Source organism: Sebastes fasciatus, chromosome 1, assembly GCF_043250625.1.
Source record: "Sebastes fasciatus isolate fSebFas1 chromosome 1, fSebFas1.pri, whole genome shotgun sequence".
Classification (NCBI taxonomy): domain Eukaryota; kingdom Metazoa; phylum Chordata; class Actinopteri; order Perciformes; family Sebastidae; genus Sebastes; species Sebastes fasciatus.
In genome coordinates this window covers 38,325,097-38,350,638 of record NC_133795.1, presented here as the reverse complement: position 1 = coordinate 38,350,638, position 25,542 = coordinate 38,325,097, and the positions used below count along the sequence as shown (strand labels likewise).

Genomic DNA, 25,542 nt, shown 5'->3' with positions numbered 1-25,542 from the left:
CCACACATGAAACTTGCGCTTGAGTGTATTGTAGTTCTTAATTTCACCACTAGAAAGGAATGGTCTCTATGGTGTGCGCCGAGGTGCGAGAGAGTGGAGGTGAGGCTGTTAAGATGCACTGTATCATCCACCAAGAAGCCCTCTGTGCCAAGACAGTCCAGCTTGGCGATGTGATGAACACAGTTGTGAAAACTGTCAACATAATTCGAGCACGAGGGCTCCACCACAGAGAATTTCAAGCTTTCCTATCTGATGTTGATGCTGAATACGGGGACCTACTTTATCATTCTGAAGTGCGCTGGCTCAGTCGCGGCTCCGTGCCTCTTGTGCCACAACTTTACGCACACATGAAAGCATTCTGTGTGAAGCTTCGTCTCTTTGAGACACAGCTACGTAACTTCAATGTTGCGCACTTCCCCACGCTGTCCGAAGTCAAAGTTGCTTTTCCAGAGGTCAACCTTTCTGCTAAAAAGGGAAAATATGTGTCTGTCATCACATCTCTCATGACAGAATTCAGTCTGCGCTTCCAAGATTTTTCTGCCATTGAGAAAGAAATCCAGCTGTTCTCGACTCCCTTCCTGATGGATGCAGAAGAAGTCGAAGAGAGTCTGCAATTAGAGCTCATCGAAATGCAGTGTGATGATTCTCTGAAGAATCAGCATCAGCTTCTCCCCCTACCCGACTTCTACCGGAGCTTGGAAGAGGCCAAGTTTCCAAAGCGCAGCATCACTGCTCCCACTAAGTGCAGCGCTGTTCCCATTATAGGTGAGTTAAAATATATTACACAGTATTCATGTGTTCAAAAGCCCAATTACTTCATAAATTCAGTCAATTAAAGTTGATAACATTTTATCAAAAACGTTAGTTGATTTGTTAACAACCCCAATAACTTATTATGAATATACCCATCCCCTTTTCCCCTTATTGTCTCCCTGTATACAGAGCTGTGAAAGGGGATCACCATCCTGACTAAGAAGCAATCTCAGGCTGCTGTTTTGAGAATGAGCTGCCAACCCTTTTTGTAACAAAATAAATGAAAACACATTAATGGAAAGTTCTGATGTAGGATTTTTTTTTCTTTAAGCATATTTAAATATCAAGCATAATTTACCTCATTTGATTAATTTTGTTAATTTTAAAACCCTAGAGGTGAGGCGATATACCTCACCTCTAGTGAGTGGCCCAGCCTTTCGTATATTTTTCTGTATGTGGCCCTCAGTGAAAAAAGTTTGGACATCCCTGGTTTAGAACATTATAATGGAAGTATATTATGGCCATTCCCACGCTCTATTATGTATTTTTTTTGCAGCAGCAGTTTTTGGGTTGAGTTTAACCATTTCTTACCGCTGGAGTATTGATAAAAATGATCAATAATCCCTCCAAAATGCCACATTAAGACACCAAGACCTCGAGGAACACCATAGAAAAAGCCATGCTGTGATTTGGGATCAAAAACTTTTGACATTTGGAGATTTCTGCAAGAATTGCATTTTTCGGCGATTGGATGTCGAGCACTTGTGTTATGTAAACTGCTCAGATACCCCCTTATTGTCAATCTACCTAGGAAAGCCATCCATCCTCTGAATGCTCTAGGTCTCTAGTTTGTGGATGGTGCAACTGCATGGTTTTTGCCCCAAACTGCATGTGATTATCATAAAGTGGGCATGTCTGTAAAGGGGAGACTCGTGGGTACCCATAGAACCCATTTTCATTCACATATCTGGAGGTCAGAGGTCAAGGGACCCCTTTGGAAATGGCCATGACGGTTTTTCCTCGCCAAAATTTGGCGTACGTTTTAAGTAAGTTTGAGTTGAAATATTTCAACTCCCGCGAATACGCCGCCGGTGTGAATGTTTGTCTTTTCACCTCTTTGTACCGACTTTGTGTGTAATCGCGCCGCGCTTGCGCTCGCTCTTGAGGTGAACAGACAATTACAGTTGAATCTAGACATGCTGATTTTGGTTTATTTGATGTGAATGGAGTTTCATTTGTAGTGCTTGAAAAATGACTTAAATATTCAACAGTAGCAGTTTCACTTTCCAGGAACAACGACCACATTGTTCAGGATAACTCTGTCAAGGGTAACTCTGTCAACGGTAACTTTGTCAACGGTTCTTATTGGGAGGTCACGGTGTGATGAATCCTGTTTTCAGTTTGATTAGGATCAACAGCAGCTCTCTGTGATCTTATCAAGGTGATACAGAAGCCAAACTGGTCCAATGTCTGTTTAGACATGTTTTTGCAGTTAGATCATGTGAGATTGCAGCTGGTTTGTTGTTTGAGTTGGAAACAACATGAAGTGTTTGTGCCAGCCGCTCCTGAGAGTAATTTAGTCACACGCCCCAGCCTGTTTCGTAAAAATATGCAGATATGTAGTATGTTTAGATCAGCTCAAGGTAGTCATTATTATTTCTAAACAGAACATGTGATCATAAAGAAACATATAAATGACATGTTTCTTCTCTTCACAGGTATCTAAATTGGCAGCACTGTTAAAGAAAGTTCTGGAGATCATCAGGTAAGATGGATTGATTGATAATGATTGATCTTGCACACCACAACAACTTCAGGCTAGAGTTGCAAAATACTGGGAATATTCAAGGTGGAAACTTTCCATGGGAATTAAGAAGAATTTATGGGAATAAAATGGAAATATAAGGTGTCGTGCCGATTTATCGGCAAAACATCGGTATCAGCCGATATTCACCGACTGCTATCGGCAAATAACACAACATTTGCCAATGTTTATCTGTTGTGTTGCATCTATTTTGGTGGGCGCCGTGAGCATGTGTCGGAAAAAAAAGTCCATCCTCTGAATGCTCTAGGTCTCTAGTTTGTGCATGGTGCAACTGCATGGTTTTTGCCCCAAACTGCATGTGATTATCATAAAGTGGGCATGTCTGTAAAGGGGAGACTCGTGGGTACCCATAGAACACATTTTCATTCACATATCTGGAGGTCAATTTTGGAGCATTATTTAGCTTCATTCCCGACATGGTAGCATGATATGGTTGGCAACAATGGATTCCTTAAGTTTTGTAGTTTCATATGACATCTGTAGCTTCACTCTAACCTGCTAGAGCCTCTGAATGACAGTAAAGTCAGTCGGGATCAGTCAATCAGACATGGTAATCCATCCATAGGATGAATTATATTGTTGCTCCTATTTTCCATAAGTGCTGATGAAGATGAAGGAAGCTAATTTATAAAGTTGGCAATTGACTACAGTAAACTGGTTCATCCTGAACTGCAGTGGAAACTCACAGAGAAATGAAAAAGGAGTGACTGAGGTCAAATGAAACACTGACATTACCTTGTTTGCCTTGTACCCAAGTACCCATCCATCAGACCGGCAACATGTCATCCACAGTAGGCTCTCATGACCGAATACCGTGTCCCTCATAGACGGTAACAGAGTAAGCAGAAGTTTAAACATGTCTCCAAACATCTACTTTAAACAAACCGCTAATAGTAATTACGCTATAAAAACACTGATCTCCGATTTGTTCCCCTGCCGTGTCCTAAAAAATATCTAATAGAGGGTCTTAATGGCTCCAAGCTATAGACCAGACCAGCATGGCTTTATGGTACCAAGCTATAGACCAGACCAGCACGGCTTTATGGCTCCAAGCTATAGACCAGACCAGCACGGCTTTATGGCTCCAAGATATAGACCAGACCAGCACGGCTTTATGGCTCCAAGCTATAGACCAGACCAGCATGGCTTTATGGCTCCAAGCTATAGACCAGACCAGCATGGCTTTATGGCTCCAAGCTATAGACCAGACCAGACCAGCATGGTTCTATGGCTCCAAGCTATAGACCAGACCAGCATGGCTTTATGGCTCCAAGCTATAGACCAGACCAGCATGGCTTTATGGCTCCAAGCTATAGACCAGACCAGCATGGCTTTATGGCTCCAAGCTATAGACCAGACCAGCATGGCTTTATGGCTCCAAGCTATAGACCAGAACAGCATGGCTTTATGGCTCCAAGCTATAGACCAGACCAGCATGGCTTTATGGCTCCAAGCTATAGACCAGACCAGCATGGCTTTATGGCTCCAAGCTATAGACCAGACCAGCATGGCTTTATGGCTCCTAGATATAGACCAGACCAGCATGGCTTTATGGCTCCAAGCTATAGACCATGGCTGTATTAAGAGAACTGGATACAGCGTTGGAGGCGGGGCCACGTTCATTCCTATGAAAGTTGCTCAGTGGCACATGATGACAAAATGGCTCGACCTGATTTAAATAAGGGCTATTCAAGTGTTCATACTGGGATGTTGATTCACCTAAAAAAATAAATAATCCGCTGAGTTACAGACGTTTATTTCCCAATGTAAGTCTATAGGAAAAAGTCTTTTTAGGCCCAATGGTTTTTGGCCGTTGCCATCTTGGTTTTTGACCATCTTGATTTTTTGCCATCGTCATCTTGGTTTTTGGCCCCGTTGGTAAACTATAACATGTTGTGTGTGTGTGTGTGTATTCAGCAAGTCAACTAACTGAAGTTGCGGTCGAGCGTTGCTATTGGCTCAATTTTGGCGAGTGCAGACCAGATTTTACTGCGCATGTGTTGTACACCAAAGACATGACGCGGTGATGAAGCGTAACCCAGCCCCCTTCACAGATGAAGTGTCGAGTGCGACTGTCAGTCAGTTTAGGAAATGGCGAGTAGTCCAGTTAGAGGATCCACCAGCATCGTTTTGCTCTGCTGTATGGGAGCATTACGGATTCAAAGAGTGGTGGATAAAACGTTGACTGTGTGAGCACTGTGCAACATGTGTGGTTTATGCTAGCGGCAACACTCCCGGTAGGAAACAGGAACTCCTTCTCACCGCAGCATGTAAACAGCCTCTACATGCAGACTCAGACAGGGCAAAAAACATAACTAAAGCATAGGGGAGGTTTATAGTGAAAGATTTGCACCCTTATGCAGTCGTGGAGGAAGTTGGATTTCAGCATATGATTAACGTAACGTTACTTGAGCCGCGCTATACACTTAAGCAACACAGTAATTCCAGCAGCACAGTCCCTGTAAGGTGTTTTGTAGTTATTCATTATTTTTAAATAACACAGTGTCACAAAAATCCAACCGTTTTCCTTTCCAAATACTGCACTTTATGAGTGGAAAAACTAATCTTTCAATTAAGAGCTGATAATCAGGGTATTGAGACATACTGTATGTTGTACTGTTCTTTTTTTTTAGTATAGTTCTGGTTGAGTTTATGCTTCAATTTATGTTGATGGCCTGAGTCTATAATTACATCATATTTATATGAAAATAACAAAGCTGCGTTTTTTGTTTGCACTTACTACTGTAGAAGACCTTTTTTCTTTCAATTAAGATTTGACAATGAAGAAGAGTTTATGTTCTTTATGTAATCCATACTTTTGTTAACACAGTTTGTGCATGGTGCAACTGCATGGTTTTTGCCCCAAACTGCATGTGATTATCATAAAGTGGGCATGTCTGTAAAGGGGAGACTCGTGGGTACCCATAGAACCCATTTTCATTCACATATCTTGAGGTCAGAGGAAAATTCCTCACTAAAATTTAGCCCAATTTTGGAGCATTATTTAGCTTCATTCCCGACATGGTTGCATGACATGGTTGGCACCAATGGATCCCTTAAGTTTTATGGTCTCATATGACATCTGTAGCTTCACTCTAACCCCATCCATAGGATGAATTATATTGTTGCTCCTATTTTCCATAAGTGCTGATGAAGATGAAGGAAGCTAATTTATAAAGTTGGCAATTGACTACAGTAAACTGGTTCATCCTGAACTGCAGTGGAAACTCACAGAGAAATGAAAAAGGAGTGACTGAGGTCAAATGAAACACTGACATTACCTTGTTTGGCTTGTACCCAAGTACCCATCCATCAGACCGGCAACATGTCATCCACAGTAGGCTCTCATGACCGAATACCGTGTCCCTCATAGACGGTAACAGAGTAAGCAGAAGTTTAAACATGTCTCCAAACATCTACTTTAAACAAACCGCTAATAGTAATTACGCTATAAAAACGTTGATCTCCGATTTGTTCCCCTGCCGTGTCCTAAAAAATATCTAATAGAGGGTCTTAATGGCTCCAAGCTATAGACTAGACCAGCGTGGTTTTATGTTTCCAAGATATAGACCAGACCAGAATGGCTTTATGGCTCCAAGCTATAGACCATGGCTGTATTAAGAGAACTGGATACAGCGTTGGAGGCGGGGCCACGTTCATTCCTATGAAAGTTGCTCAGTGGCACATGATGACAAAATGGCTCGACCTGATTTAAATAAGGGCTATTCAAGTGTTCATACTGGGATGTTGATTCACCTAAAAAAATAAATAATCCGCTGAGTTGCAGACGTTTCTTCTCCAATGAAAGTTAGGCCCAATGGTTTTTGGCCGTTGTCATCTTGTTTTTTTTGCCATCATCATCTTGGTTTTTGGCCCCGTTAGTAAACTATAACATGTTGTGTGTGTGTGTATTCAGCAAGTCAACTATAGATTAACTGTGAAGACAGCACACAGAGAGTTGATGTGAGGACACCAGGCCTTCCTTTTTATTATTAGATGTTGTACAACACACTCTTTTAGAAATCCACATCTCTTATATGTACTTCACACATGCACGCACGCTACTGTAGCCATTCACTCCATAAAACCACACCCACCCACACCCACACGCACACGCACGCACACACACTAGCTGTCCTGTTGAATAAGGTCTTTGGCTTTCTGCAGGTTGTGATCGACGGCTCCGTCTAAGAACTGAACCCAGGTCAGCTGTGATTCTCCACACACATGACTGGACCTGTACGGGAGGGAAGGAGAGGAGGTTGGTGAAAAAGATAAGACAATAAAAAAATAATAAACAAAGCTCTGATCAGAAAAGATGATATTATATTAGATAAAAACTGAGCATGATAACAGAAAGAGACTATTTGTAGATGGCTGCATGAAGAAACACATCTGACACGCCACCCACACATCTGGATTTTCACACCTTCACTACTGATTCCAGAGAATTTTCCTCTTAGGACGTTTTCATATTAGGTACGATTGATCTGTACCGTGCCCGAGTACGATTGCCCCCATGAGCTCCCCATTGACATCAGCGTAGCAGAAACTCTACTCAACTTCCTTCACAGACTGAAAACTCATCTGTTCAGACTGCACCTAAAAATGAAAAAACTTTTTCTTCATCCCTTGTCCCAAAATCATAGACCGTATATAAGAAGTGGACGTAGTCACCGTGATGTCACCCATTAGTTTGCAAACTGCGGTTTTGAAGCCTCAAGATTGGCATTTTGGCCGTAGTCATCTTGGTATTTTGCCGTCGCCATCTTGGTTTCTGGCTGTCACTAGGGATGGAACGGTTCGGATAAAAAGTCTGAGCCGTTCGGTTCACTAGTCACGGTTCGGGACGTGTATGAATTGTTCGGTTCATTTGAAATAAGTTATGAGGCCGATTGTGGATTTTTTTCATGTAGAGTTTGGCTCCCGTTTATTGTCACACTAGAAATCAAGGACTATGGAAGGAGGCTGGGACACGGGCGGACCTGGGTCTTGAGGTACGAGGTCTAACACATGCGCAGTGTAACTGAAGTTGCGGTCGTGCGCTGCTTTTGGCTCAATTTTGGCGAGTGCAGACCAGATTTTACTGCGCATGTGTTGTACCCCAAAGATATGACGCGTTGATGAAGCGTGACCCAGCCCCCTTCACGGATGAAGTGGCGAGTGCGGCTGTCAGTCAGTTTAGGAAATGGCGAGTAGACACGATAAAGTCCAGTTGGAGGATCCACCAGCATCGTTTTGCTCTGCTGTATGGGAGCATTACGGATTCAAAAAGTGGTGGATAAAACGTTGACTGTGTGAGCACTGTGCAACGTGTGTGGATTATGCTAGCGTCAACACTTCCGGTTGGAAAGAGGAACTCCGTCTCACCGCAGCATTTAACCAGCCTCTACATGCAGACTCAGACTCAGACAGGGCAAACAACACAACTAAAGCATCGGGGAGGTTTATAGTGAAAGTTATGCAGCCTTATGCAGTCGCTGGATTTCAGCATATGATTAACGTAACGTTACTTGAGCAATACACTTAAGCAACACAGTAATTCCAGCAGCACAGTCCCTGTAAGGTGTTTTGTAGTTATTCATTATTTTTAAATAACACAGTGGTACAGAAATCCAACCGTGTTCCTTTCCAAATACTGCACTTTATGAGTGGAAAAACTAATCTTTCAATTAAGAGCTGATAATCAGGGTATTGAGACATACTGTATGTTATACTGTTCTTTTTTTTTTAGTATAGTTCTGGTTGAGTTTATGCTTCAATTTATGTTGATGGCCTGAGTCTATAATTACATCATATTTATATGAAAATAACAAAGCTGCGTTTTTTGTTCGCACTAACTACTGTAGAAGACCTTTTCTTTCTAATTGAACCGAACTGTGAATTTTGTGAACCGTTCCACCCCTAGCCGTCACCATCTTGATTTTTGGCCGTCGCCTACTTGGTTTTTGTAATACTCCCACACATGCTCACGGCGCCCACCAAAATAGATGCAACACAACAGATAAACATTGGCAAATGTTGTGTTATTTGCCGATAGCAGTCGGTGAATATCGGCTGATACCGATGTTTTGCCGATAAATCGGCACGACACCTTATATTTCCATTTTATTCCCATAAATTCTTCTTAATTCCCATGGAAAGTTTCCACCTTGAATATTCCCAGTATTTTGCAACTCTAGCCTGAAGTTGTTGTGGTGTGCAAGATCAATCATTATCAATCAATCCATCTTACCTGATGATCTCCAGAACTTTCTTTAACAGTGCTGCCAATTTAGATACCTGTGAAGAGAAGAAACATGTCATTTATATGTTTCTTTATGATCACATGTTCTGTTTAGAAATAATAATGACTACCTTGAGCTGATCTAAACATACTACATATCTGCATATTTTTACGAAACAGGCTGGGGCGTGTGACTAAATTACTCTCAGGAGCGGCTGGCACAAACACTTCATGTTGTTTCCAACTCAAACAACAAACCAGCTGCAATCTCACCTGATCTAACTGCAAAAACATGTCTAAACAGACATTGGACCAGTTTGGCTTCTGTATCACCTTGATAAGATCACAGAGAGCTGCTGTTGATCCTAATCAAACTGAAAACAGGATTCATCACACCGTGACCTCCCAATAAGAACCGTTGACAAAGTTACCGTTGACAGAGTTATCCTGAACAATGTGGTCGTTGTTCCTGGAAAGTGAAACTGCTACTGTTGAATATTTAAGTCATTTTTCAAGCACTACAAATGAAACTCCATTCACATCAAATAAACCAAAATCAGCATGTCTAGATTCAACTGTAATTGTCTGTTCACCTCAAGAGCGAGCGCAAGCGCGGCGCGATTACACACAAAGTCGGTACAAAGAGGTGAAAAGACAAACATTCACGCCGGCGGCGTATTCGCGGGAGTTGAAATATTTCAACTCAAACTTACTTAAAACGTACGCCAAATTTTGGCGAGGAAAAACCGCCATGGCCATTTCCAAAGGGGTCCCTTGACCTCTGACCTCCAGATATGTGAATGAAAATGTGTTCTATGGGTACCCACGAGTCTCCCCTTTACAGACATGCCCACTTTATGATAATCACATGCAGTTTGGGGCAAAAACCATGCAGTTGCACCATCCACAAACTAGAGACCTAGAGCATTCAGAGGATGGATGGCTTTCCTAGGTAGATTGACAATAAGGGGGTTTCTGAGCAGTTTACATAACACAAGTGCTCGACATCCAATCGCCGAAAAATGCAATTCTTGCAGAAATCTCCAAATGTCAAAAGTTTTTGATCCCAAATCACAGCATGGCTTTTTCTATGGTGTTCCTCGAGGTCTTGGTGTCTTAATGTGGTATTTTGGAGGGATTATTGATCATTTTTATCAATACTCCAGCGGTAAGAAATGGTTAAACTCAACCCAAAAACTGCTGCTGCAAAAAAAGACATAATAGAGCGTGGGAATGGCCATAATATACTTCCATTATAATGTTCTAAACCCTGACACACTTTCACAATTAATTTAATAAATAATTGATTCATTATTTAATTGATGTTTATCTCTGATTTATGACTAGAACGATTTGACACACAGTGCTGAACAGCATCTCAAATTAATGTTCAGGTTCCCAGCTCTCAGATGAAGTACACCACTTCTATGTGACATCTACTGTTGACCTGCTCTCTCCCACTAAAGACCCCCTGCACCTCCCTAAAAAATACAAAAACGGCTCTATAGTGGGTCTCAGAGGGTTAATCATCACAAACATTTACAGTACGCTGCTAACTGATGACGTACTTTGAGCTGAGGAAGCTCCTGCACTGTGTGATGTACACAGTCTAAAATGTGATCATAATACTGGGGAGATACTCGTCATTTGGGACAAAAGCAAATGAATGTAATGTAATATGATAAAATGTAGTGGCAGCACAGTGAACAGACATCTGTGACAAGTTTTGCAGCTGCAGAGTTTAAACTTTCAGGAAGTCCTTAACAATGCTCCATGCCACACAGCCAGGTCAGTGAAGGTGTGGATGAAGGACCTCCAGATCAGGACCCTGTCATGGCCAGCACAATCTCCAGACCTGAATCCCATTGAAAACCTCTGGAATGTGATCAAGAGGAAGATGGATGGTCACAAGCCCTCAAACAAAGCCCAGCTGAGGAGTGGCATAAAGTCACCCAACAGCAATGTGAAAGACTGGTGGAGAGCATGCCAAGACGCATGAAAGCTGTGATTGTAAATCAAGGTTATTCCACCAAATATTGATTTCTGAACTCTTCCTAAGTTAAAACATTAGTATTGTGTTGTTTATAAATTAATATGAACTTGTTTCTTTGTAGCGGTCTCTTAATTTTTTCCAGAGCTGTATGTGCCCACTCCCATGTTGATAAGAGTATTAAATACTTGACAAATCTCACTTTAAGGGACATTTTGAACAGATAAAAAAATGTGTGATTAACTACTTTAATCGATTGAAAGCCCTGATTGTAAGTTTTCGTCCCAGCTCATCCTCCCATGCATGCTTGTAACCTTCAGATGAAGAGGCGTTAATGTTTTGTAGAACATTGTAAATGCAGGATATCAACTCCTCTGTATCTGCCTGCCTGCAGGGTTGTGGTCTTGTATGCATCTTTTCACATAGTCCCTAACCTGAAGATATCTGAAATAAGTATTCATATTGTATTTCCCCCGCAGCTCTTGGAGGAGGAAAAAGTCTCCTCCAAATATCGGTCACCACAGTGTCACCTCCTTGGTCCTTCCATCTAAAGTAGAGGTATTTTGATGATTAATAAATTGATTATTTACGGTTCTAAATTCGCTAGTAAAGACACATGGTGTATAGTGTGAGCTGATGTTTATTTTTGATTAATAAAAAGGACTTTCCATTGTATTTTGTATTGTGAGTATAACGTTCACACTTTGTATTATTGATGTGACGGTGAGGACATTTTCCAACCGGTTAATAAACTCGTGACAACACCGGTGTTACAGATTACACCGGCCATTTTACAAGAAAAGATGACGGTCAACATGTGTAGCGCGCTGGTCTTGATCTTTACCGTCGGGTGGCGGTGTGTCTGGCCTCTCCGGTCCAGCTTTCCGTGCGGAGCCGCAGGTTTCCACCCGGCGCGCACACCGACTGTGACAACTCTGTTGTCCACACGCCGATTACCTCGTTAACGTCATGGTTCCCTTATAGCATTGGGTTTAATTCTGAAATATTGCCAAATAGGCGCTTTTGCTTTTCGCTTCGACACCAAATCCTCCGCCATCGTCTGGTCTGTCGACTCTGTCCTGTGTGTGAAATCTGGCTCCTGCTGCTCTGAGCTGAGGCTCTGTACGGACACTTTCACTGTCAGTTTGTAGCGTCCGTCGTCTGACTATGTATTGATAACATGGCGCCGATACGCCAAAATTAACAAAAATTTAAAGCAAAACGACGGTGGGGGCGGTGGACCAGTAATGTTATCGTTGTGTGCTTGACCACCGTGTAACACCGGTAAAACCTACGACAGCAACAAGGCTACTTTGTATTGTCCTTTAGTGTTTTACAGTACTAAAACTGTTTCCTCATGTGGAACAACAAATCTCCGTCATGCTAGAAATGTTTCCATGGAAGTGTAACTCCTCTGCAGACCTGTCGCCGTAGGCCACACGCCATCACGTTGTTATATAACTGCAAGGGCAGATTCAAGCCTGTACAGCATGACATTTAAATGATCACTATCACGGATAAACAGCAACAAGATCAAACAACTAAAACTATGAGAAAACGTTTTACGGATTACAGCCAACATGTTCGGGTGATTTATAGTGACTCGCTCCAATAAGGGCGGTTCATGAGGAACCATTTCTAACCGCCAGTTTAAGGTATGTGTCTTACATTGTTTTCCACTCCGCTGTAGTCCATGGGCGGGTAGAGGCAGAGAGCCAGGTCATCAACACTGAGGATAAACGACGGCAAGAGACAGAGAAAAAACAAACAGGTTTATTGAGCAAAAGTTGGGCAAAAAGGAAGATTAAAGGACCGATATGTAATAGATTTACTGTGATAAATCATAAAATGACCACAATATGTCATCAGAAATTAAGGAAACATGCTGAATTGAAATACTGGCTTCTCCAACAACAATGCTACAGCCAGTATGTTCTCCTTTGACATTTCCATTCTGGTCCAGAACGTCTGTTTTTGTTTTGGTCGCTGTGATCCGACTACTGCCCATTTCAACACCCCGTTTGTCACACATGAAACCAATTGGTACGCCAATGCGGCCTTCTGCAGAGGTGGAAGCAAGCTAACGAACTGGACCAACAGAGATAACGTTAATGTTAGCTTCTACCCGACCTGAAAAGCCTCGGCACATCTCTCTGTGGTCCGTGTGCAGCTAGTTATCAAGGTAGCGAGTATTTGAGACACACAGCCGGTGAAGTCATTCAGGGTGCTTTCACATCAGGGACCCCGGGCCCGGATCCGAGTACACTTGTCCCCAAAGTCCATTTCGTTTGATTAGTGTGAAAGCTCCGTACCGTCCTCGGTTCGTCGATCCGTATTCGAGTCCACTTGAAAAGGTGGTCTGGAGTACGGTTCACGAGTACTCGGGTACGGTTTGCATCAGGTGTGAAAGCCAACTGTACCAAAACACGGAAGTGGACTGTTATAAACGTATTAGCAGCATGCGCCGATCTCATCCTCTGAACTGTACGGTCATATGTGATAAAGCAGGAAAGCAGGCAAGAGGTTCCTTAAAATATAGACAACAGTAGGCGATGGGGTCGGGCCAGTTTTAGCCTGTGATTTATGAGACTGTTGATGGCATAATTGTCATGTAGGATGAGTTTCTTAACGTCCTCGTGGTTAAAATAACAACGATGAGTCAGGATCAATTAGTCCTCGGTGGCTTCAAACACCTCCGACTCGGAGTGGATCGAGTCTTCAAGAAAGGTGTTTGAACTTGTCCTGATACTAAGCAGAACATGTCGTTATCACAATATAAAACGTGTGTTTTTAAGTTGGATGACATCACGTACTACTCAGCCATCTTTTAAGTGGTTCCGTCTCCAGTCTGATCTGGAGCTCACAGCTGACTGTTGATGGTTCCGGGTTTGTTTACATGATGTAAAGTAACGTAGCGCTTCTCTCCATCATTACGGTTGTTGTTGAATTATTCCTCGTTCAGCTTGACGCAACGTTACATTTCATTTTCAGTTAATGAAAGTGATGTTGTGTGAATCCCGTCATGCGGTGCATTCAGTGCACGCGAGACAGACAGACGCAGTATTGCTGCTTTTTTTTCACAATCGAATATTAATTTTTTCAGAAGAAGGACAAATTTTTCCGTGCATAAAATAAAGCTGCGTAGAGTTTTAGAACACGATGACTTCGTTATAACACCTCTTCCTAACATGCAGCGAGCGAGGAAACTCTGGCGAATGGAGCGCAAAAAATTGTCCAGATATACTACGAGTGATGTCATTCTCTATTACATAGAGATATTGATTAGCTGTCAGTTACTGTCAGCAGCGGTTTTGACCAGTGAAAACCGGTTGGAGGCGAGTGAAACTTTTCATAAATAGAGTCAGGGCGAGCGTTGCGTCGCCTGTTCGCTGACACACGGAGCGGGTTATCTTCATTGGGAAAAACTGAAACTGATGCTCGCTCGTTCGCATCACGTCCCGTTAGGAAGAGGTGTTACACATTTACAAGTTGAAGTTTACATCTTCTGTTTGGTGAGCAGACGCCGATAAAACCAAACACTTTTATTCTAATTACGTTAATTTAATATTGAGATTTAGTGCAATTTACTTCTTTTCAGTCCAATTTCTATTAGGAGAGTAGAGGGCAGTAGAGGGCTAAACAAAAATATAATTCAACATCAGAGACTTTCGTGACTAATTTCACGTAATAATACTGTCTGACCGTGTGTGTGTTCCTACCCAGGACTGATTTCCTTGCTGATGTCAGCCAGGTCGTCGAGCTGAGCCAGGTTCTGAGACGTGGTGACGTCGCCGTTGGCTTTGACGGCCGACATCAGCTTCCTCAGGCCCGCCGCTGACGCTTTCATCAGCCCCTGGCACGGACCGATCACGCGCCGGTCCTTCTCTGACCAGTAAGTGTCCTGGTTGCCTCGGGGCTCCAGGTCATCGTCGAGGACGTCACTGAACGGGTCCTGGGCCTCTGATAACGCCTGAGAGAGGGAGTCAATTTAAGTAAGAAAATTAATGATAGCTAAAAATCAATTCCAATATTGATTAACACTGGTGATATCCTATATTTTCAATAAGAAACAATGAGCCACAGACTGGGTAGGAGATGGGATTTATTGGCAATAATAAAAATATTGAATATGACCAGCTTTATCCTTTCACCTGTATTTCTGTTACTATCTATCACGACAACATGGAGGAATAAAACTGTGTGTGTGTGTGTGTGTGTGTGTGTGAGTGTGTGTGTGTACCTGTTCAATTTCCTCTATGGCGTCTTTCACAACTCCAATCTGATTGGACAGAACCACCAACACGGCTGCCTTATTATCTGTGGAACACACACACGTTTTGCCATTAATAAACTTGTAATTGAAATCTTGCAAAACTCCAAGAAATAACATCAAAATATACTTAAAAACATGTTTTTCATCAAAACATAAAACTTTTTAAGTACAGAGCTTCTGATGTAATGATCATACAGAATCTAAATCAGCAGAATATTGATCACACATTGATAAATCAAATCCAGCTGCAGTGTTGATATTCGTATAACCTCATACATGTGTGTAGTGACTAACTATAATAAGGAAAGAAAGGATTTTTTTTGCAGAATAGCAGCAACTAAAACTTATTTTCATTGACGGAGCTAAATGTGAGTATTTCTATTGCCTCCGCACGGCTCTCAACATGGCGACGGCTGAGCTGGCGGCTCAAGTTTGGTGGTGAAGAAAAAGCATTGGTTCACTTTTTAAATCAAATTTTAAAGTGGCACTAGTTGGAACATGTTTACCTCAGGTTTGAGTTCAAACCTTCTCTAACCTGCATAACCAGTCCTCAAACTGCAACAGCACAATTTGTCTCCATTTGTCCTGCGGCAACCTTTAATTACTGCTCTACCAACGACTGACGCTCTTTCTCCCTCCGTCTTTTAGGCTGCTTTCACACCTAACAGGTTTGGTTCGGTTAAAACAAACTCAGATCTTAGGTCAGATTAGTGCGGTTCGTTTGGGCCGGTGTGGAAGCGGTTAACCAAACCCTGCTGCGGACCAAACAACCAAAGAGAGACCATCATAAAAATTAACACTTGAACAAACATCAGCGTGATAAGAACTACGTTAAATGACAGAAACCATCTTTGGGAAAAGTTCATTTGACTTTTTAGTTTGTCCCATCCACTAACATGGTACGACGGGCGGAAGTAACTAAAAATTAACTGACCATTCATCATTCATAACACCCAACTGACATTTATCGTTTACAGCACGTCATTTTTGTTACTTCGCGGATACTTTATTACTTGACATTTTGGGGCGGAAGTAACAAAAAGTATTATCAGAGTAACACTGTTTCAAATAAAATGTCAATCTAGTTTATCAAATCAAATCGACAATTCATCACTCCTTAAATGATAAATGGCGATTTTGTGTTGTGAATGATGAACATAAGACGGTGAAACTGATGAAACACGACTCTGTTTTCATCACATCACGACTGTTTTAGTCAAATTTAAATTAATCAAATCACTTGATAATTTATCACTCCATTTTTATCAATTACTTTTTATTACTTTCACCCCTCATAACATGGAGGAGGCGGGCTTTATGAGCTATACTGCAGCCAGCCACCAGGGGGCGACCCAGATGTCTTGGCTTTACTTTTGTGGAGCTGTCATGACATCCATCTTTATCTGCAGTCTACGGTCAGTCTGTATAACTTCATGTTTACTCCTCTGGTTCAGTGTGAACAGGAACTGGACCAGAACTAAAATCAACCATGCATCATTTTCTTCCTCCTTGGTCCGGACCAAATGAACCCAAATGATTTAAAGTCATTGTACTTGTTTATAAAGCCTTACATAACTCAGCACCTTCCTATATCAGTGATTAAGTTCTGTTTCATGTTCCAGCTAAAAACACACAGATCTCTGGTCACACTGGTTTCTGTGATCTGTTAATTTCAGGTCATCTTACCTTCTCCGCCTTTATTCTTTGCTATTTTTTATATCATATTTTTTTGTATCCATTTTATTGTTGTTGTTTTAAATGTAATTTCTTAAAGATATTGTCATCATGAAATTTAAATTTCAAATAAAAACACACTGGCTACAGACACAAAACACACACAGAAATGTACAGACGAGCACAGAGTGTAAATCTTTCCCATCCACACCCAGACTCCTTATTAAATGTGGATAATCTGGCTTCTGCTGGTTTAAATCAAATCAAATCAAATCAAATCAAATCGAGGACGCTTTAGTACAACATTACCACCTGCAGGCTGCCAGTAACACCACTTTCTTTACTTTAAAATACAATGTAGGGGCAGTGTTTTAAAGCACTTTACTGTATCTGACTCCAGTAGCAAATCCACTCATCAAATCTGAAGCTTTACACGGTTTTCCTTTTTTTTTAAAAATCCTGTCAAGTCTACTGACCTTGTGGCAACTGAGCAAAATGGTCGCAGGCTGACCAAACACCTCCTGTTGACAACAACTGTTCCTGGGACAGACTAGAGGTGAGCAGAGGAAGAGGAGGATGAGGAAGTCAGATTAAAAGAAAGAAAAAGAGAGAGGAAGACGGAAGAGAAACAGAAAGTTAAGTTTACTTGTATAGCATGTTTAGAGGAGCTAGAGGTGCTCAGTCTTAAAAAATATAGTTTTTAAGACAAGATGATAGTCGGATAATCTATTGGATTTTTTATAATGTAGTAATTAAAGAATTATGACCTATTCCTAAAAAAATACAAGGCAATATTATAATTATAAATCTAAAAATGTATAAAGTGTGCAAGAGCAGTTCAAAAAAATTAAAGTTTATAAAATACTGGCTAAAGGGCTGGTCCATCTTTATCAAATGTAAACGCCCACTCAGTTGTTAGCGAAAAGCAGTGACGTAGGTTACCAAAGTAAGCTAATTAATAAGGTTATGAGTAATGTGAACGCTAGCGTTAAGTCAGTCAAGGTTAGCTGTGCTGAGTTTGGAAATAACTGAAAGGGTTAGTTTGGATGTTTTGAAGTGGGGTTGTATGTATACTCCCGTGTTCTGAGAGGTCAAATTAATGTTTTTATGAATGGAGTCTGTTGGCTTTGAAGACGGCGATTTAACGGCTTCGGTTCCCGGTTGTATAGGGCGGTCTGACGGCGAGGTAAAGCGGTGAAAGTATTCACATATTCTGATATTGATTAATTTAGGTGGCTAAAATCCCCAAAAATCTATATCAGTTTAAGTGTTTTGAATATTTTATTCCATTTTATTCTACTGTGGCTATCAATTAAAAGTTACTATGATATGTCACATTAACTTTGTGTTTGCGTGTACCTCTGTAGCGGTGAGCTCAGTATGACCTCCACCAGCTGGGCGACTCCCTCCAGAACCTCGACGGTGGCGTTTCTGACCTGTCGCCGCAGACTGACACCTGAGACACAGAGAGGACAGAGGGGACAAAGACTTACATACATTTGATATGTATTTTACTAAATCTCAAAGAGCAGACACATTAAGCTTTTGGGCAGCATGCTCTTGATTATACAGTAACAATTTCCTGTTATAGTGTGTGTGTGTGTGTGTGTGTGTATATATATATATATAAAACTTTGAAGGGCTACAGGAAAGTTTTATCGGTATTAATTATCTTTTATTATTGTTATTAATACTGAACAATCTATCAAACCACATTTCATTGAATAAAATCAGACTGGAGGTAGATAAGAAAGGTAACTGCAGCAGAATCTAAAAAAAAAATTAAAAAAATAACAAATAAATGAGAAGAGATAAAACACATTGTTTTCCTGAACTGACTACTTGACTAAAGCACAGCATCCCTAGCCTGTTGTGGTGGTGACTGGGGGCTTTACCTTGGCTCTTGGGTAGCCAGTAATACACTGTGGACAGAGTGAGGACACTCTTCAGGGTGGACTCTGATAACGTCTCTCCGTCCTGCAGAGAGGAAGGAGGAAACACATAATATGTAGGAAATTACAACAGTAATGTTTCCCACTTTGTAATGCAACTGCTGAGATGGGATGAATAAAGTTCTATCTTTTCTTTCTAGCCCTAATGTGACCAGTGCGTCTAAATCAGTGTTTCCAAAACCGTCACTACCTAACTCACAATAGGCCTCATCTATGAATGCTGAAAAGAGCAAATTTGTGTATAAACGAATGACCATTTTTACTGCATCACCTTATATTATCTTGAATAGGCAAACCAGACATTTATGGAGGACGGAACCTGCCAAAATCCCAAATAAATGAATAAATAAATTAATTAATGAATCGATAAATAAATAAATATGTCATTAAATATAGCAAAAATAATATCAAAAATAAATGTAGCCATTAATTAATTGATAAAATGGGACATACATTTATATTTCTGTCTGCCACCCTTGTAGAGACACGCTCATGCGATTGACTGATAAGGAGGGACACATCAGATGATTCCCTTTGGAAAAAAAATGCATTTGCAGATCGGTACACGTCAGGGGAGTCTCAAAAAACCCACACACAGATGCAGTGAAGTTCACACATGACAGCAGTTTGTAAATGGAGGTTCAACAGTTTGTGTATAAATGTAACAACATCCAAATGTGTTTTTGATGAAATTTGCAAATACTTTTAAATACATAGATTTGTGGATTTCTATTACATTGATTTAAAACAAGACATATTTGTGTGTGCAAATATTTGTGAACCTTATTTTTTTTTTTACATTTATATACAACGATAACTATTTTTTTGAGCATTGAAAAACCTTTTTGTGGAAAGTCATTTATATATACTGTAAATCACAAAATACATTTGTGAATCCTTCTGTGTGCATTTGTGAATATTGAGACTGATCCGTTTCCTACACAGTTTACTTGTCAAAAAGTGGAGCACTTGAGCAAGATATTTATTTATTTTATCAAGGTGTCTTGTTGTGGATCATAACTGGTACAATATGAACTCAGCAAGGCAAACATTATTATAATATATACTAATCTGACCTGTTGAGATGGCAGCGGGGATTTGGAGAAGGCCAGGCTGAGTTTAGTGGCTTCCTGGGACACGGACTTCACTGCCTGGTCTGAGGACACAAGAGACAGTTAAATACATCAACACGATGATGATGATGATGATGATGATGATGGAGGACACAACCTGCCAAAATAAAAAATAAATGAATAAATAAAAAAAATGACTTGATAAATAAATAAATGTCATTAAATGTAGCAAAAATAATATTAAAATTAATTGATAAAATGTCTTGATTTACTTCTTTATTTATTTATCTTTGAATTAATTCCCTTATTTATTTACTCTTATGTTTAATTTTCCCCTTTATTTATTAATGTATTTATTTTCATTAATTTGTAAATGTATTTATTTATTTTTGCATTCATTTATTGAATGTTGAGTGACAGCCCCCTCAATTGCATAATGAGGCAGAAATGCATTAAGAAATGTAAAAAGAAATGTGTGATGAAATGTATAAAGAAAAGAATACAGAAATAAATAATTTTGGGGAAATAAATATGGGGTGAAATGCAAAGGGAAAATCATGCATAAATAAATAAATGTATTAAAAAATCAAAAAATAAATGCAAAAATCAAAAAATTCATAAAAATAAATTCATAAATAAATAAAAGGGGATTTAAACTGTGCAGAAATAAATAGATAAATGCATGAATACATAAATAAATACATAATTTAAAAGTAAATTTAAAATAAATAAAAAATAAGTGAAAAACAAATAAATAATTAAAAAATAAATGCAAAGATAAATGAGTAAATAAAAAATAAATGCAAAATAAATACATTTAAAAATGAATACAAATAAATAAATAAAAGGGAAAATTAAACAGAAGAGTACTGTAAATAAATAAGGGAATTGAGACAAAGATAAATACATAAAGAAGCAAATTAAAAAAGAAATAATTTATGTCACGTTTTATCAATTAATTAATGGCTACATTTATTTCTAATATTATTTTTGCTACATTTAATGACATATTTATTTGTTTATCAAGTAATTTATTTATTTATTCATTTATTTGGGATTTTGGTACATCCGTCCTCCATAGCTGGTTCTTAATATGAGGGAGGCCTGATTTTGGAAACAGCACCCTTTCTAAATTAATAAATAATAGACACAGAAATCAGCGTGTTGTTTGATACAAAAATAATGAAAACACATTTATGACGACATGTAACGGCCGGTAGCAGAAGAAGACATCCGGGACAACAAGATAGGAAATGTTGCTATTCATGGGGCTTCAGTAGAAGCTGAAAAAGGAAGCGGAGGCAGAGGACGGACGGTCATGATGAACTATACTCAACTCAGAGTGTCCCAGAAGTTGGAGAGGTTGAACGCTCCGTCTGACTCATTGGACTCTCCATCTGTGGTGGAAAAAGGAGCTTTCAGTTACGCAAATCTTCCTTCTACCAGACTCAAATTGAAAGTGAAAAAAAACAAACTACTTGTACCAAGCCCCTTGTTTATTTAATGACTGATTTTGTAATTTACTTTTAATGTCTAAAATGTATGAAAAATAAGAACAAATTTACTTCTACAATTTTTAAGGCAACGTCTCAGAATTTTTATTTTATTTCATCACTAAAAAAATGGCTTTTATCAATAAATTAGTGTTTGATTTTTGGCTTGCTGGAAAAAAAAAAAAATAATGCCTGACAATGACTGATATATTTGACTCCAGGGCATCTCTGACTACATACGTACATGCTGAAAATCAAACATGTTAATGTATTCATTTAGATATTTTTAAAATGAAAAGTCCCTAGAAGTGTATGATTCAACTTTTTCCCATGGTCTAGTATTAAAAAAGTTAATAAAAAATGCAATAAATCATAATATTGAAGAATCACAATACTTAAAAATCTCAATACATATTGAACCGGCACCAAAGTATCGTGATAGCATTGAATCGTCCCAGCCCTAACACTAGTAGTAGTAGTAGTACTACTACTACTTGTCATTTATTTCAGTCCTTATTAACAATTTGCTGTAAGGAATGCACATAATAAAGAAAAGGTAACAATAAGGCATTAAATAAAAATAGGAAAAAACGAAGTTTGACCGAAAAGGTGCAGGCTGAAGTTTAGGCTTATTAAACATACCCTTTTTACTTAGCATATTCTAATAGGCAACTCATCCACTACTTAGGTTAGGTTATACAAAAACAAGATAAAACAAAAACAATAACAAACAACAAAACAAGCTGCCAGTCTAAAAAACAATTGATGCAAAAACTGTTTTAGAGGTGTTGATTCAACTTTATGGTCCTTTTGGAGACTGCAATCTGTGTTGTTTAGATTAGATTAGATTAGATTCAACTTTAAGTACAAGTACAACAAAATGCAGTTTTGCATCTAACCAGAGTGCAAACTAGTAAAGTGCTGATCAAGACAATATATACAATGAGGATATACTGTATGTGGTGTATATATACATATACAGGTTGTAGTTAAGGAGCAAAGGATAGACATATGTTATATTCTGATGAATAAGAGTTAAGTATAAGTTGCATACTGACTAAATATTGTATAAATAATGTTGTATAAGAGTATTATAAAGATTAAATTACATTTATAGGTGGAGTTATATTTATATCTATGCACAGAGAGGTTAACACTACTACTGGAGTTCATTATAAGGAGGTATGATGGTGATGATTTATCCAACCCATTTAAATTACTGAGGGATGACAATGATATCAATATTTCTCAAATATGTATTTTTATTTATAAGATACTTTCTGGTGAAGGGAATATTCATGAGCAGTTCAAGACATATTTTAAAACAAATTCTCAGGTCCATTCTTACTTAATCCGTCAATCTCTAGATCTTCATCCTCCTAAATTCCTCACTAGTAGAGGTCAAGTTTCTATAAGATTTAGGGGAACCAAATTATGGAGTAGCTTTTCACATCTATCAATAAACTGTTTCAAAAGTCGCTTAAAGGGTCATTTAATTGCTGTCTTGTAATTAATTTCCCCCATGTTGTCCATGTATCTGTTTTTATGTTTTTTATTTTTTCCCACTCACAATGTTGTTTGGTTACTATTGCCCAGAAGTCTTTATAGATATTTAAATCAATATCCTCCTCACAAACACTAACCATACACTTCCCCCCCCCCCCCCCCCCCCCCCCCCCCCACACACACACACACACACACACACACTTGTCTTTTTTGATATGTTTACTGTTTTGTTATTATTGTTGTTATTATATATATATATATATATATATCTTGTCCTAATTGTTTGTTATCACTGTCATATTATTTCTTTATATTAATCTTGTCTCTAGGTGGAGGCGTCAGATAAGCCCAGCGGGTTTTTTGTCTCTTCCTGCACTTTATATTATTCATTTACTTTTGTGTTATGTTGTATAGTCTTAAATTGTGCAAAACAAATAAACAAATAAACAAACAAATGACTGCATATAAAACATACAATAATCATGAGTTTAAATCAACACGTTTGTGAAACAATATCTACAAAAACTGAACATTAAAACCTTCATAAAAGGTAGTTAACTGTTGCCTCAGCAGGTTACCAGGCTAACTTAATAAAGTGACAACTTGAGTGTTGTGTCAAGCTGCTAACAGTTTAGCAAACAAGCAGGGAGGTCACCGTTAACACTATCTGCATAGAAACGATAACGAGGGAAACAAACAAGTCATAGAGGAGAAACCGAGCCCAGCCTACATAAACAATGACCCGTTTATATATAGTTAAAGCTACTATACGGTTTATCTGGACACACGTTAGCACACCTAGCTCTATTAGCTCGGTTAAAGACTCACTATTCCTACTGCGTCATATCTAACGTGTCATATTTACCTCTGACTCGGTCTCTGATACACTGGATGGAGTTCAGTAGATTTCGTAAAGGCACAGACACATTTCCAACACAATTATCAGCACTCATGTCACCAAAGTGTGTTTTCTTTAACAGCTGAAAACATGCGTGTTGTGGAACTACAGAAGAGCAGGAAGTTGAACCGGGGACGATTATAAAGGCAGCACCGGCACTGTAGTGACGCGTTAGTGACACCTTGTGGTGAAACCGGAGTGTTGCAAGCAGAGACCAACTCAGGTACTTAAAACAATCTGTTTTTACGAGGCTAGATGAGCACTGAGAGCTTATCTTTGTTGATTTTTTTTTTCTTAATAACAACTTAAAAATAAATTTGGAACAAACTGGGTGACCTGTATTTTATTTTATTTTGTAATAATACTGTAAAAAAAAAAGCACCTTAAATTCTTCTTTGTTTATTTATCTTTGTATTAATTCCCTTATTTATTTATTAATCTATTTATGTACACTTCTGTTTATTTTTCCCTTTTATTTATTTATGCATTTATCTTTATTATTTTTTTAAATGTATTAATTTATTTTTGCATTCATTTGTTATATATTTATTTTGGCACTTATTTTTTTAATTTATTTTATATTTATTAATAAATGTATGGATTTATTTATTTATGTGTTCATGCATTTATTTATTTATTTCTGTACGATTTTCCCTTTGTATTTCACCCCTTGTTTATTTCCCCAAACTTTTATATTTCTATATTCTTTTCTTTTTACATTTCTTTATGCAGTTCTGCCTCATTATGCAAATGAGGGGCTGCCACTCAACACTCAATAAATAAATAAAAAATAAATGCAAAAACAAATGAATAATAAAAAATAGGTGCATAAATAAATAAATCTAAAAATTAATAAAAATATATATATATAAGTAAATAAAAGGGAAAATTAAACAAGAGTAAGTAAATAAATAAATAAATAAGGCAATTACAGTAATACAGGGATAAATCAATTAAAACAAATATCAATTTATGTCATACTGTATATTCAATTAATTAATGGCTATATTAATTTTTTATATATTTTTTACCACATTTAATGACATGTGTATTTATTTATCGAGTCATTTATTTATTCATTTATTTTTTATTTTGGCAGGCTCCGTTCTCCATACTCTGACACCTCCACCAAAGACCACCACAACAGTGTACATGCTGTGGAAACCTGAAGGATGTAGTGCGTTGAGAGTCTCGAAGAATATTTTCTAAAATGTCGAACTATTCCTTTATCATGCATTTTTCTTTATCTATATCCAGACACAGAAAGTGTGTTTCGGTAATATCAGCTGCAAGTGTCGTCAAAATGTCCTTATTCTCCAAAAATGTCCTCACAAAGATAGAAGTACAACAGCACAAACACACGTCTAGACTGAAAACTAATGAATGTATTTCATATTGTCAAGCTGCAGTTTCTCTGAGGGCATCTGTATGTGTTTGTCAAACCCTTTTAGTGGTTCTTATTCCTCTTTTCTATCCTCCTCTCTTTCTTCTCTCTCTGTTTTATGTCTCAGACATCTTCTCCTCTCAAACACTTGGAGGCAAATCATTTTATCAGCTCTTTCCTCCCTCTCTTCCGTCTCATTTCCTTCTTTGTCTCCCTCCATCTCTCTCTCTCTCTCTCCCTCTCAGGTGTGATCTGTGTGGGGAGTTTCTGTCTAGACAACCGATTATACCAAATAATGAGGGAGGGATGGAGGAAGGGAGGGAGGGAGGTAGGGAGGGGGATAGACGGAGCATGAAAAAGGAGAGAGAGGAGGAGGATGTGATGTGAGGGAAAGAGAAGTGTAGTGTCAGACAGAGAGAGAGAGAGAGAGGGGTGTAAATGGGAGGAAGGAAGGAGAGGAAGATAAAACAGGAGGAAAAGGATGGAAGAAAACAT

General features: G+C 38.9%; 2 protein-coding genes across 5 annotated transcripts; one reads left to right on the top strand and one right to left on the bottom strand.

The window, feature by feature from the left end:
* The first annotated feature begins 85 nt into the window (after positions 1-85).
* Positions 86-11,427, top strand: LOC141774903 (general transcription factor II-I repeat domain-containing protein 2-like). Of its 4 annotated transcripts, none has more exons than XR_012595511.1 (3): positions 86-765; positions 943-2,518; positions 10,589-11,427. XR_012595511.1 is itself a non-coding variant. In XM_074647735.1 (3 exons), exons 1-2 carry the CDS (start codon positions 114-116, stop codon positions 2,477-2,479), a joined length of 660 nt encoding a protein of 219 aa, XP_074503836.1. In that variant the 5' UTR covers positions 86-113; the 3' UTR covers positions 2,480-2,518; positions 10,589-11,427. The 4 variants fall into 4 exon arrangements, 3 of the variants coding, with proteins under 3 accessions (XP_074503836.1, XP_074503829.1, XP_074503817.1); XM_074647735.1 differs by having other exon boundaries at positions 2,472-2,518; XM_074647728.1 differs by lacking the exon at positions 10,589-11,427 and having other exon boundaries at positions 2,472-6,539.
* Positions 6,537-23,800, bottom strand: ccndbp1 (cyclin D-type binding-protein 1). Its single transcript, XM_074647707.1, has 11 exons — positions 23,631-23,800; positions 21,104-21,163; positions 19,770-19,849; positions 18,637-18,718; positions 18,101-18,197; positions 17,218-17,291; positions 15,035-15,111; positions 14,514-14,764; positions 12,463-12,523; positions 8,814-8,860; positions 6,537-6,815 (listed from the first exon to the last, which is right to left on the bottom strand). The coding sequence occupies exons 1-11, from the start codon at positions 23,716-23,718 to the stop codon at positions 6,707-6,709; spliced, it is 1,026 nt and encodes a 341-aa protein (XP_074503808.1). The 5' UTR covers positions 23,719-23,800; the 3' UTR covers positions 6,537-6,706.
* Positions 23,801-25,542: the final 1,742 nt, after the last annotated feature.

Coding starts and splice junctions, on each gene's coding strand:
- LOC141774903 (XM_074647735.1), top strand. CDS start 114: ATGCACTGTATCATCCACCAAGAAGCCCTCTGTGCCAAGACAGTCCAG.
- ccndbp1 (XM_074647707.1), bottom strand. CDS start 23,718: ATGAGTGCTGATAATTGTGTTGGAAATGTGTCTGTGCCTTTACGAAAT. Junction 18,198..18,636: donor CTGGCTACCCAAGAGCCAAG/GTAAAGCCCCCA, acceptor TCTGTGTCTCAG/GTGTCAGTCTGCGGCGACAG. Junction 8,861..12,462: donor ACAGCGGAGTGGAAAACAAT/GTAAGACACATA, acceptor TTCTCTTCACAG/GTATCTAAATTGGCAGCACT.